Below are 14,652 nucleotides of genomic sequence, written 5' to 3'. Positions count from 1 at the left end.
TCTCCACAATGCATTGCTGTAACTCATCAAGCCTCCTTTGATAGTTCTTTACAAACCTGCCACTTGTAGCTCCAGGTAAGGCAAGTGCAGCAAACACAGGGGAACAACAGGACCTGCATATTAATATGAAGTTATTCAATTAAGTGATTTTGATAAGAGTTATAATTAAAAATCTCTCAGCTGAGATGTTAATTTATATTGCATATTTTACTGAAATGTAGTTAGAGACATTTCTAATAGATTTTCTGAAAAATTGTTAAGGAATTCAAATTTGAGACCAGATATAAAAGAAGAATGCAATATTTTAATAGTGTGCTGGTTTGTGATTATTGTTACAGCTGTTACAGGGGGCGGGGGAAGTAGTAATCATATAGAAGTTAGGTTTTGACTAGAAGAGATAGTGTTTCTTCATTTGTAAAGATCTGCAGCCCCAGTTCTGCCCTTGGAAGTGCAGGTACTTATACTGAGTGCTGTTGTGACTTGTTTTTTCCCAATGTGTTTATATTCTATGTTCTAGGCAACTCCAGCAGCAGCAACAAGCTGAGCTTGAAGTGGGTTCAAGAGAAGGTCTACCTTCCTATGACCCTTCCCAGGTAATAGATACAAAGAATTTATACAAGCAATACTTCAAAGTTGACCTAGCCCATGGCATGACGCTGTATACTTAAGCAGATGATGCACAGTTATACAATTCAACATGTTGAACAATCACATAAAAAATATATTCTAGGCAAATGAAAGTCTGCATTACTGAAAGAATTGGTGGCTATAGTAGATTTCATAAAACTATTTATTTTACAAGGTGCCCGTTGCAACTGTATCTGCTGGTGTCCAAGAACATGGAAAGTCAATTGATAAAACTGACCCGCTGTTTTCTCAGGACAGAGACCCCAGATTCACAGATATCTACACTGGTATTTCTCCTGGTAAGTTGACTTATGATGAAAGCAAGATACTGCAAATGATGGAGATCTGAAGTAAAAACTGGAAGTGCTTGCGGAACTCAGAACATCTGGCAGCATCTGTAAAGAGAAACAGAGTTAACATTCTGAGTCAAGTATGACTCTGAAGAAAAGTAACTGGACTCAAAACATTAACTCTGTTTGTCTCTCCACAGATGCTGCCAAATTTGCTGAGTTTTTTTCCAGCAATTTCTGTTTTTAAGTTGAATTATGAAGTTTGTGTCAATGATAGCTGAAATGTTTTAACAGCCATAAACCGAAAACACAAAACAAGCATCAATTAAAACTTCATAGTTGCGTTCAAACAGAAAACCAAAATGTTACAAACTGTCTTCCTTCTTAAAAGCTATTTTTTATTTTTCTAAAGGAATGCTCCTTAAAATTACCTGCTGTAAAAAGCAGACAAGGATGTTTTTCAAAATTTCAAACATTAAACCTGTACAATTTGTTCAAAGAAGTAGAACTTTGGTATTTGTTAAATAACAATTATCGAAAATTGCCCATTTCTACTCTACAATTTATTTTTCAAACCTGTGGTCAAAGTGTCATCAGCTAGATCTGTGACTTTCAGTTATGTCTTCAAATAAAGCAGACATAATAGAAGTTTAGGGAATACTTAATTAAAGTATGTTAACTTCGTTGTAAGCTTGTGGAACAAAGAATTCAGTTTTTCAAAGTAAACGTCTGCTCTTGGAAATGCATTGTAATCCTGAATATAATTTATCCCTGTCTGTTTGTGTTTATTTACTTGATAGTCAAGCATGTTTGTCTTCCATTGGTGACTCATAAATCACTGACAGCAATTCTGAGCTGTTTGAGAATTCATGGAAAAGCAGTTCCAGACTCTTGGATCTTGTGTTGTCTATGTTTACATTTTTTTTTGTCTGTTGTTGGTATTGTGACTTCCAAATAGAAGACTTTAACGGCTGCTGCAGAAGGATCAAGAGTTGCAAAAATTACAGAGTCAAGCTTCTGCTGTTCCAACATTTCTCATCAGCATGAAGAAGTTCAGAAAATGTTAATATAAATTGAAAGACTGATTCCCAAAGATAGCCTAGACATATGATGGTATATACTGGCATCAGTGTTGTGCCTCCTTATGTATCGCTGTTGAAGTTTATAGTCTGGCATTCATCAGGACAGACACAAGAATGCTAAGTTTCAAAGGTGGTAATATTTATACTGCATAGAGAAAAGGTGCTGGTTTATCAGGAAGTCAAGTCTGATTGGTCAAAGCATTGCCAAATACTTGAAAGAATTATTGTTACCTAAGCTTTTGTTTAATGGCACAATTTCTGCAAAAGACAAATCCCTGCACCATTTCTGAATTCTCCCTTTGAAATTTGGCATTCTTATGTCTGTCCTGAAGTGTGCAGGAGGGAATGGTTCGACAGCATGTCTCTCCTTTTCAGCAATACTTAAGTTCTGTAATATCAAGTAGCTTCCGTTATGTCCTTGACATGTCCTAAAGCATTTCAGAACTACAACTTAGATTCGAATTGCAACAATTACCTGTAACAAAATGCACAGAATAAGATCCCAGAAATAGGTCCTGGGGTAAATAGCCAGTTAATCTATGTTTTATTTGATGCCTTTGGAGGGAGGAATGATGTAGGCCTGGACCAATTCTAGTGTTCTGCCAAGAATCGTTTACATTCACTTGAATAGATAGAAAATGCTTTGGACTAAATTATGTTCCGGAAAACAGCCTCTTCAGCAATTCATCAATCCCTATAAATGAACTAAACTGTCAGCTAGGTGTGGCTCGAGATGTAAATTGTGACAATAACTCCCCACCACCTGATCAAGTGATACCAATTCAATCAGGCTAATATCAACCAGCTAATATCTATGTAATCTTACACTTCATACTGAATGCTACTGATATATGCTACACTGGTACTGTCACTGGACTGTTTATTTGAAAACCCAAGCTTTTGGAGCCTTACTCCTCCTGGTGTGAGTGAGAGAGGGAGACCTTAGACACAGAATTTATAAATAAAAGATCAAAGGATCTTACAACTGATGCAAATGAATCAAACACACCTAAGATGGCTGTTAAATCTTTAATCAGTTATCAGTATAAAACAGATGACATCTCAGGTCAGACAATGTATTTTAGGCAGGAGGTCTTGTTTAGAGTCTGTCTGTGTCCTAACCTGGAGTCAGTCTGGTTTTATCTCCAAAGTAGGAATTTATAAATTGCACATCGACTGTCTACAAATTTTTGAACAAAATAGAATGTTTCTGCAAATACACACACACCTACGGGATGAATTTGTGTGTGTGTGTGTGTGTGTGTGTGTGTGAAGAAGAAGAGTGTATGTGTGTGTATGGGAGAGAGAGTTTGTGTATTTGTGAGAGGGTGTATTGTGTGGTGGGCTCACCTGTAGTGCGACATGAACCCCAGATCCCAGTTCAGGCAGTTTTCATGGGTACCAAACCTGGCCATCAGCCTCTGCTTGGCAACTCTGCGTTGTTGTCTATCCCAAGGTCCACCTTGGAGGACGTTTAGCTGAAGATCCGAGGCCGAATGTCCTTGACTGCTGAAATGCTCCCCCACTGGAAGGGAACCTCCCTGTCTGGCGATTGTTGCACAGTGTCCGTTCTTCTGTTGTTGTAGTGACTGCGTGAATTTGCCAATATACCAAGCCTCAGGGCATCCTTGCTTGCAGCTTATGAGATAGACAACATTGGCCAAGTCAAATGAGTATCTGCCATGCATGAGGTGTTGTCCCCATGTGTAATGATAGTTTCCATGTCGATGCTCTGACAGGTCTTGCAGAGGCTGCCCTTAAAGGGTTGTATGGTGCTATGGTCAATGTTATCCTAAAGGTTGGGTAGTTTGCTGCGAACAATAGTCTGTTAAGGTATGGCCCCTGTTTAAAGGTGAGAAGAGGAGGTCTAGGGAAGGTCTTGGCAACGTGCTCACTGTCATCGATGATGTGTTGCAGGCTATAAAGAACATGGTGTAGTCTGTCTGTTCCTGGGAAGTACTGGACATTGAGGGGTACCCTATTGATCGCATCCCATTTCTGTCTTCTGAGCAGGTCATTACGGTTTTCGCTGTGGCATGTCAGAACTGGCAATTGATGGGTTGAGCATTGTATCCCATTTAAATGAAAGTCTTCTGTAGTGTTCCTGGTTGTTCAGTTATTGGTACACTTCCTTGCAGTAATCTATTCTATTCTGTTGCGTTCTTCTCATCTGAATAGATCCTGTGAATGTGTAGGGCTTGTTCATAGAGGATGGTTTTTAAAATATGTTTAGAGCGGAAGTTCGAGAAGTGCAGCATTGTAAAGTTACTTGTCGGCTTGCAGTAGAGTGAGGTATTGAGGTGTTCATCCTTGATGGAGATGCATGTGTCCAAGAGTGAGACTGATTCTAAAGAGTAGCCCATGGTCATTCTAATGGTGGGATGAAACTTGTTGATATCGCTATGTAATTGTTTCAGTAATTCCTTGCCATGAGTCCAAAGGAAGAAAATATCTTCAATATATCTGGTGTTATAGTGTTGGTCGGAGGTCCTGTGCAGCAAACAAGTCTGGTTCGAACTTGTGCATGAGAATGTTGGTATTATTGGGGTGCAAATTTGGTCCCCATGGCTGTTCCGTTTGACTTTGCCATCACACCTCTCGCAATCTCCTCTATTATCTCTTCACAGCAGGAACCATAGCCTTGAAATTGACATAGAATCCATATCTTAGCTTACCCACATGACACACCGGTACAGTTCCGAGACACTGCCAAGCAGGCGAGGCAATAGAACCACACCATCTGCATACATACGAAGAACGAGAAGCTAGAGAAACATGGCATCACCACCAGCAGTAGCCAGGCCTCTCCGGCACCACAGTTGAAAACAGTATCACCACGGGGAAATCAATAGTCAACTTATCTGACCACATCCTCCAACCAGATGAGATTGAAGTTCTCAGTCAAGGGCACAATTTCTGCCCCGCCACCAAAATGGGCCCCATTGGTCTTGCGGCAGATGCAGAGGAATTCATCAGATGAATGAGGCTTCGAGAATTCTTCCAAGATGTCAGCAGTAAGACAACCAGTGAACCAGAACAGTTGACAGAAGTATCTCTGGTGGATCGACCAAAGGAGGAATCAATTTGGACCCCTCTGGAGGGCTGTTGCCTTGGGCTGAGCATGTATACTCAAACCATCAGGAAATGCGTGAACGCCAGATTCATCAGCCGCACTCCCAAGGTAGAGCAGTATGTCACCTGATCACAGTGCAACACCAACCATGCTCTCAAAACCAATCGCAACATTGTCGTCAAACTAGCAGACAAAGGAGGAGCAATCATCATACAGAATAGAACAGATTACTGTAAGGAAGTGTACCAGAACTGAACAACCAGGAACACTACAGGCCGATCTGACCAAAGAACATACCCGTGAAGTCAACAGATTGATCAAGACTTTTGATGCAGTCGTTCAGAGTACCCTATGCACTCTCATCCCACACACTTCTCATGTAGCGGACTTGTACTGTCTTCACACCTGGACATCCCATCGTATCAGGCAATGGGACCCTGTGTAAGGACCTCTCTGGGTGTGTCAACCCATTGTACAGGGAATCCCCAGCTTCTGTCATGACACTACAGATTTCTTACAGGAACTCAGCACCCACGGACCATTGAAACAGGAACATTCCTCGTCACAGTGGATGTTTCCTCACTGTATACCAGCAACACCCACATTGGCATCATCATGGCAACAGCCTCAGTCCACAAGTCCTACAACTGCCAAATTCCAAGCACCATCCGACAACTCATCTGCTTCATCCTCGACCCCACTATCTTCCCCTCCGACAATCAATTCTTCTTCCAGACACACAGAACAGCCATGGGGTCAAATTTGCACCCCAATATGCCATAATTTTCATGCACAAGTTCAAACAAGACTTCTTTGCTGCACAAGATCTCCAACCAATACTATACATCAGATACATTGATGACATTTTCTTCCTTTGAACTCATGGCAAGGAATCACTGAAAAACCTTCATAGTTATATCCACAAGTTTCATCCCACCTTCATACTTACCATGGACTATTCTTTCAAATCAGTCTCATTCTTGGACACAGGCATCTCCATCAAGGATGGGCACCTCAGTACATCGCTCGACTGCAAGCTAATGGATAACCTCATGATGCTGCATTCCTCGAGCTTCCGCTCTAAGCATATTAAAAAAGTCATCCCCTACCAATAAGCCCTGTGCATACACAGGATCTGTTCGTACAAGGAGGAATGCACTGGACTCCTGAAGGTGCTGAAGGACGCCCACGTAAGAATGGGATACAATGTTCAACTCATCGATCGCCAGTTTCGAAGTGCTATAGCAAAAAACCAGAATGACCTTCTCGTAAGACCGACAAGGATACGACCAATAGAGTACCCTTCGTTGCACAGGGGAGGCGGCAAGAATGTGCGTGTTTATCAGCCTCTGCTCGGTAACTCTGCATTGTTTCTATCCCAAAGTCTGCCTCGAAAGACATTTACCTGAAGATCCAGTGGGGGAGCACTTCAGCGGTAAAGGACATTTGGCCTTGGATCTTCTGGTAAATGTCCTCCGAGGCGAAGGTTAATAGACGTATTCAGTGAGGATGGCCTCAACCGGGATCTTGAGTTCATGTTGCACTACAGGTGACGCAATCACACTATACATTCTCCCATGCACACTCCTCCCCCCCCCCCACACACACACGTATGCACACTCCCTCTCCCACATGCAAGCGTATACATTCTCTCCCCCTCTCCCATAAACACACACACACTCCTTCTCCTTTTTTTCCCACACACACACACTCTCCCTCTCTCTCTCTCTCTGATTCGCACGTGAGCACACACACACACACACACACACACACACACAAAACACTACATATTCAGGAACAATGAGTACACGATAAGCGCAGTCCGCTGATTCCTAAGCAACAGACCTAAACAAGAAGACACAACACGTCCTTGTTCTTTTATGTTCTAATGAGTGCAGGTCTAATCTACTCAACTTCTCTTCATAATATAGCTCTCCATACCTGGTATCAGTTTAGTTGAACTTCTCTGGATTACCTCCAATGCCATTGAATAATGGGCGAAAACCTACTCTTGGGATTCCATTTATGGTCTGACAAGTGCCTTGTACAGTTTCAACAAAACCCCTGTGCTGTAAACTGCCCATTTTGTCCCAAGCTGAAAGGAGTTGGGCGCTCAAGGATCGCTGATCAACACCTCTAGTTGGATATAATGCTCATTTGAAATACTCTGCAGTGGTGATAGTTTTTGAGATGGGAAGAGCATTGAGGAAACCATTATGATGTTGACTTTCATATAGTATTAGTAAATTTCATCAACAGATTAGTCTGGCAGGAAAGGGAGAATAGCTGGAACTCAAACGTCAGTATGGTTCATTTTCACTGGAATGTGGGTGAGAACTTGCAATTGGTTTCTACTGACAAAATTCTTGAGTTAAAATGGAGTATCTTACAGCCAATTAAATGCTTGCGATGTGTGGTTACTGGTGCAATTTTGAAAATCCCAGAAATCAAGATACCGCAAAAAAGAAGTGGCTGAACTGACAAATTAAACTTTATTGATGTTGTTAAATGTATATTAAACTGAAATGTCAGCCTAAATTTCTCTGAAGTAGAACTTGAGTTCACAGACTTCAGACTCAGATGCCAGAGTGCTTCCACTGAGTATTGTCTGAAGCCAACTTCCTGTATCAATATATATTAGGACCTAAGAAATAGGAGCAGGAATAGTCCATCTGGCCCCTCCAGCCTGATCCACCATTCAGTAAGATCATGGCTGATCTTTTCATACACTCAAGTCCACTTACCTGCCCACTCACTATAACCCTTAATTCCTTTAATGCTTAATTCCATAATTCCTTAATTTCTTGACTATTAAAATAACCCTTAATTCCTTTATGTTAGGAAACTACTTATAGGAATACAGTCCTCTTAACACTAGTGACTATGCAGCACCTCTCTTTTCTGTGTCTCCCGGATCCCCACCTAAACTGCAGAACAACTTTCTACTTTACTATTCATGACTTTCTTTGCTTCCCAATTGCTATGGGCATTATTATTTAATTTAAAATAACATTTACAAAAATAAAGGATGGTTGTCTGGCTTCAAAATAGGGATAGAAAGACATCTGAACCCGAGGCTGACTATTCTAAATAATCTAATACAGGGAGACTACAGCTTGGGTCTTAACTTCTCATGGCATTTCACTCAACCTGATAATGTCTTGCACCTCCCATTCAATTAAAATTGTCATATTTTTATTGTCACATCTAGTTACTCAAAGTTGAGTTACAATAAATCAGATCTAAATAATTAGCAAACTCTCAAAAAGTGAGTCGAAAAATACCAGTGTGAAGTTGTTAAGTGTAGGAAATCCAGAAATTGTAAATTAGCTGGTCAGCAGGCATTAGCCAGTCAAAAATATTAAGAAACTGACACTTGTACCATTTATCATCGTTGAGAGTATGGTGCTGGAAAAACACAGCAGGTCAGGTAGCACCTGAGGAGCAGGAGGACTGATGACTGGCTTATGCCTGAAATGTTGATTCTCCTGCTCCTTGGATGCACCCTGACCTGCTGTGCTTTTCCAGCACCACACTGTCAACTCAGATCTCCAGAGTCTGCAGTCCTCGCTTTCTCCTACTTTGTACCACTTAGAAAAACTCAACATTCTGGTCTCCCTCCTTTAGGAAGGATGTTGTGAAACTTGAAAGAGTGCAGAAAAGATTCACAAGGATGTTGCCAGTATTGGACAATTTGAGCTATGTGGAGAGGCTGAATAGTCTGTGGCTATTTTCTCTGGAATGTCAATAGCTGAAGGGTGACCTTATAGAAGTTTATAAAAGCATGAAGGACGTGGATAGAGAGAATAGCAAAAGTCTTCTTCCCAGAATAGGGGAGTTCAAAACTAGAGAGAATAGACTTAAGGTGAGAGGGAAAGATTTACAAGGGACCTCAGTGTCAGCTTTTTTATGCAGAGGGTGGTGTGTGCACGTACTGAGCTGCCAGAGGAAGTGTGGGGCCGGGTGCAATAACAACATTTAGAATAGATAGACACATGAATAGAAGGGTGTAGAGAGATATGGACCAAATGCTGGTAAATGGGACTAGATTAATTCAGGATACCTGGTCAGCACGGGTGAGTTGGACCAGAGGGTGTGTGTTGTTTCTGTGCTGTACAACTCTATGACTTGATTGTTATGACATTATGCCTGAAGCATCTAAGGAGAGAGAAACTGAGCTAACTTAGAAATCACAGCAGGTCAGGCAGCATCCACAGAGAGAGAGAGAAAGCTAACATATCGAGTCTAGGTGACTCTTCAGCAGAGCTGACGTGAAGTGTGGAGGGGGCAACATGTATGCAATAGTTGGAGGTGGTTGGGGGTGGGTTAGGGGGTAAAGTGCCAAGGGAGAAAGGATGTTGATAATGCAGATTAAGTGATTGGAATATGAGATTGGCAGAACAATGGTGTGTCTAAGTACCAGACTGGAAAGAACAGATGTTCCCACTGGAGTGGGGAGAGGGGGTGAGGACATGGTGACAGAATGCAACAAGTAAAGCTAAAAGAAAGGGAAGGAATGGGAGTTGGTTCACAATGTGAAGATGTTGAACTCAACATTGAGCCCAGAAGTTGTAAAGTGCCTAGTTTGAAGATCTGCTCCTCAGATTTGTGCTGTGATTCGCTAGAGTATTGCAGCCTGCTAAGGACAGACACGTGCGCATGCGAGCAGGATGCTGTGTTAAAATGACTGGCTACTGGAAGGTCGGGAGCGTGCTTGCGCACTGACCAGAGACATCTTGCAGAGTGGTCACCCAGTCTGTTTTTGGTTTCTCCACCGTGGGCGGCACGGTGGCACAGTGTCTCACAGCGCCAGAGACCCGGGTTCAATTCCCGCCTCAGGCGACTGACTGTGTGGAGTTTGCACGTTCTCCCCGTGTCTGCGTGGGTTTCCTCCGGGTGCTCCGGTTTCCTCCCACAGTCCAAAGATGTGCAGGTCAGGTGAATTGGCCATGCTAAATTGCCCGTAGTGTTAGGTAAGGGGTAGATGTAGGGGTATGGGTGGGTTACGCTTCGGCGGGGCGTTGTGGACTTGTTGGGCAGAAGGGCCTGTTTCCACACTGTAAGTAATCTAAAGTAATCTAATCTAATCTAATATGAAAGTAGGCTAAGCTAACTTTTCAGGTCAGTGACCTTCCATCACAGCATGCAGCCGATCATTTATTTCTTAGATTTCAGATGAACTATGTGAGGGAGAAAGGAATGTCTGGTAGGATGAGAAAGACAAGGAAGGAGGAGGTTTTTGTGTCACGTAAATAGGTTTTGTGCTGAGTGGCTTGTAACGTAAATTGTAACCATTCTATCTAAAACACTGTTCGAGAAAAATAATGATCCACCAATTTTCCCTTAATAACTGAAATTTCTAATTTCCAAATTATGTTTTAAAAATGTAGAGTTAGTTATTTCACATCAACATGATTCAATTTTGCTACTGAATGTTATTTTTTATTAGATTAGATTAGATTAGATTACTTACAGTGTGGAAACAGGCCCTTCGGCCCAACAAGTCCACACCGCCCCGCCGAAGCGCAACCCACCCATACCCCTACATCTACCCTTACCTAACACTACGGGCAATTTAGCATGGCCAATTCACCTGACCTGCACATCTTTGGAGTGTGGGAGGAAACCGGAGCACCCGGAGGAAACCCACGCAGACACGGAGAGAACGTGCAAACTCCACACAGAGAGTCGCCTGAGGCGGGAATTGAACCTGGGTCTCTGGCGCTGTGAGGCAGCAGTGCTAACCACTGTGCCACCGTGCCGCCGTGCCACTGTTAGTTTCAGCTGTTTTCTTCTTTGAACAGTTTGAGTTACCACGCACATCTGTAGAATATGAGTAGGTTGCCAAATTTGTCAGCATGCATCAGTAGGTTTCTCTGAGTTAAAGTGTGTATTGCATTAACCTGCATGTATCATCATCTTTTCCAAAAAGCTTTGACGCATCCAAGAGATTGGACTCGCAAACTATTATTACAAGTTTCACCTCTAAAATATTAAAAGCTACTTTTCTTTGCCACCTTTTGCCCAAGTTTTATATTGACATTTAGTTGGAATTTGTGATTAACAAGTTTGGGTTTCTTTTGACCTTTAGAAGGCAAAACAAAAAAGATGTCAAAATTGAGAATGGATTTCTTATCCTCACTTTACTCGAAAAGTTGAAGAGGATTTCAGTTTTTTTATGCAAATGATAAATAACACAGGATTCAATTGAATGTTTGTGGTTTTTAGTGATTAACTATTGATTTGGTTAATGACAGTTCCCTTTATCAAAACGCCTCCAGTTTGAGTTAGAAAACAATCCCCCTGAGAAAGACAATGAAGCATTTGTGTTGTATTATATTTGAAAACTATCTAATTGTAATTTTGCTTCAATCAGTTGTTTTTAGTTTAATAAAGACAATCTAGGTCAGAAAATTCATAATCTTACACTTTTGGTTTTGATGCCCATTTTCTGAAAATAGGTGAATTGCCTAGTTTCTGAAATGGACCCAGAAGAAGTCAGGAATGTAGTGGCAGAAGAGCCAATGATTGAAAACAAGCAAGAGATAGCTCAAGTTCAATGTTCTCAACTCTCCTCCCATCAAAGTTGCCAGACCATGCCTTTGTTCCAGTACTATCAGAACAAGACCAAAATAAGGCAGGCGTTGGAAATCGGAAATAAAAAGTAGCAAATGTCTTAAGCTCTTGTAGATGAGGCAGCATCTGAAATGATAGCTCTGTTTCCTAAAACTGCTACCTAAGTGACTGTGTCTTTGCAGTATTTCTGTTTTCCGAATAATACTACCAGATCTTGGTGACTTCCACTGTATCCCCAATCGCTTTGAGTGACATCAAACCATCGGGTCAGCCAAACAGACCCATTTTCTCCATTTTGCATCTGACACTCAGAAACATAGAAAGTAAAAGCAGAAGCAGGAGAAGGCCATTGGCCATTTGAGCCTGCTCCACTATTCAGTAGGCTGATCATCCAACTTTGGACCATGTTCCCACTTTCTCCTAGGACCCTTTGATCCCTTTCGTCCTAAGAATTAATACTAACTCCTTCTTGAAAACTTTCAATGTTTTGGCCTGAAATGTTTTTGTGACAGAGAATTCCACAACCTCTCCATTGGATGTAGAGATTTCTCATCTCAGTGCTAAATGGCTAAACCAGTGTTCTTAGACTCCCCAGACATCGAGAATATCCTTCCTGCATTTATCCTTTCTAGTCCTGATAGAACTTTAGAATAGATTTCTATGAGACTCTTTCCCCCCCTGCCCCCCATTCTTTTAAACTCCAGTCTATATAGTCCTAACCAATCAGTCTGTCCTCATATGTCGTGCAGTCCTGCATCCCAGGAATCAATCTACTGCATCTTCATTGTACTTCCACCATCCTTCCTCAGATAAGAAGAGCAAAACTGTGTACAGTATTCCAGGTGTGGTTGCACTTCTAGGCCCTGTATAATTGTAGCAAGGCATCCCTGCTCCTGTACTTGAAATCTCTCGCAATGAAAGCCAACATATTATTTACCTTCACTGCCTGCTGCACCTGCCTGCTTACTTTCAATGACTGGTGGACAAGGACACCCAAGTCTTGTTGCACCTCCCCCTTTCCCAATCTATCACCATTCAGATAATAATCTGCATTCAAGTTTTTGCCACTAAAGTGGATAACTTCACAGTTGTCCACATTATATTTCATCTGTTTTGCATTTGCCCACTCACTCAACTTGTACAAATCACACTGAAGCATCTACCTCACAGCTCAATCTTGTGCCCAGATTGTGTCATCTGCAAGCTTAGAGTTCCCTCATCTACATTATTTATTTATGTTGTGAATACCTGGGCTCTTGGCACTTATCCCTCTGTTTGCCCACTAGTCACTGCCTCTCACTCAGAAAAAGAGTAGTTTATTCTTGGTCCTTGCTCTCTGTCTGTCAACCAGTTCTCTATCCGTGTTAGTACACTATCCACCATCTCCCCCCGCACCCCCCCCCCCCCAACCCTAATCCCATGTGCTTAAATTTTAAAATGTTAGTCTCTTGTTAGGAATTTATTTAAAGCCTTCTGAAAATCCAAGGAAGATACATTCACTGGACTCCATGTTGTAATCCTCAAAATATTCCAGATTTGTCAGGCATGATTTCCCTTTTATAACTCTGTCCAATCCTGGCATTTTGTTTCCAAGTACTGTGCTATTAAATGTTTAATAATGGAACCGAGCATTTTCCCCACTACAGATGTCAGGCTAACTCTCTCTCCCTCCTTTTCTTAAATAGGAGTGTAACATGAACTATCCTCCAATCCTAGGAATGGTCCCAGAGTATAGAATCTTGAAAGATGGCTGTCAATGCTACTTCTAGGGCCACTTCCTTAAGTACCCTAAGATGTAGATTTATCAAGGGGATATTGGGGATTAAGTGTCAATTCCCCAAACAGCATTTCCCCAGTAATATTGATATCCTTCAGTTCCTCTCTCTGACTAGACTGTGATTTTGAGATATTGTTTGTGTCCAGCTTTGTGAAGACATAACCAAAACACATAGTAATTGGTCTGCCATCTCTTTGTTGCCGATTATAACTTGCCTTGTTTCTGACTGTAAATCAGAGGTGCATGACAGACAACCTTATTGAAACATACAAGATTCTTAGAGCACTTGACAGGGTAGATGCAGAAAGGTGATTTCCTTTTGTGAGAGGGTCTCAGATCAGAGGAGATCATCTCAGAATAAGATGTCACATATGTAAGGCAAAGTGAGGAAGGATTTCTTCTTTGAGAGGTTTTGAATCTGTGGATTTCAAAGGCTGTCGAAGCTGGTTCAATAATATATTCAAGGCTGAGATAGACAACTTTTTAATCAGTAAGGGAATCAAAGGTTATGTTTTGTTTTTCTTTATTTTTATGTCATAAACATATATTCTGTTGTTCAAGAATATCAGTGTCCTCATGTGAATATATTTCAGTCACTTAACACCATGAGAAACAACTGCAAAAAATAAACGTGATCTGTTGGGTACATTTCAGTCTGGAATCTGATTTGTCCAGTGTCACCATCATAACTGCAAAGGAAGTTTGGGATTTTATAAGATTAAAAGAAAAGGTCTATAAAGTTGCCAACATACCAGTAGTTCTGAGGATTGAGATGTTTCTTAAAATACAGCAAAGGAGGACCAAAAAACTAATCAGCAAAGGGAGAATAGACTATGAATACAGTCTAGCAAAAACCATAAAATGGAGTATAAAAGCTTATTTAGGTACATTAAAAGGAAATGTTTGACTAAAATGAAAATAGGTCCATTACAAGCAAAGTCAGAAGATGTACAAGAAGGACGGATTGCACCTAAATTGGAAGGGGACTAATATAGTAACAAAGGAATTTGCTAGAACTGCGGAGGATTTAAACTAGGTGGGGTGGGTGGGGTGGGGGGGTGGAGAAAGGGAAGATGTTAGTGGTGGTGGGACCCAGGGAGGTAGTGAGGAAAGAGATCAATCTGAGACCGGTACAGTTGAGAACAGAAGCGAGTCAAACAGTCAGGGCAGGGAGGGACAAAGTAGGACTAATAAATTAAACTATATTTATTTTAATGCAAGGGGCCT

At 41.4% G+C, this 14,652-nt stretch overlaps 1 protein-coding gene across 8 annotated transcripts in view; it reads left to right on the top strand.

Moving 5' to 3' along the window:
* arnt2 (aryl-hydrocarbon receptor nuclear translocator 2) overlaps positions 1-14,652 on the top strand; it is a 454,524-nt gene that overhangs the window by 307,054 nt on the left and 132,818 nt on the right. For all 8 annotated transcript variants that reach the window (XM_072564841.1, XM_072564840.1, XM_072564847.1 and 5 more), the window contains 2 exons: positions 518-593; positions 803-926. In XM_072564841.1, the coding sequence (XP_072420942.1) occupies positions 518-593; positions 803-926 (200 nt within the window). The remainder of the gene's footprint in view (positions 1-517; positions 594-802; positions 927-14,652) is intronic.

Source organism: Chiloscyllium punctatum, chromosome 48 (assembly GCF_047496795.1).
Source record: "Chiloscyllium punctatum isolate Juve2018m chromosome 48, sChiPun1.3, whole genome shotgun sequence".
NCBI classification, from domain to species: domain Eukaryota; kingdom Metazoa; phylum Chordata; class Chondrichthyes; order Orectolobiformes; family Hemiscylliidae; genus Chiloscyllium; species Chiloscyllium punctatum.
This window is presented reverse-complemented; position numbering and strand designations above follow the sequence as displayed.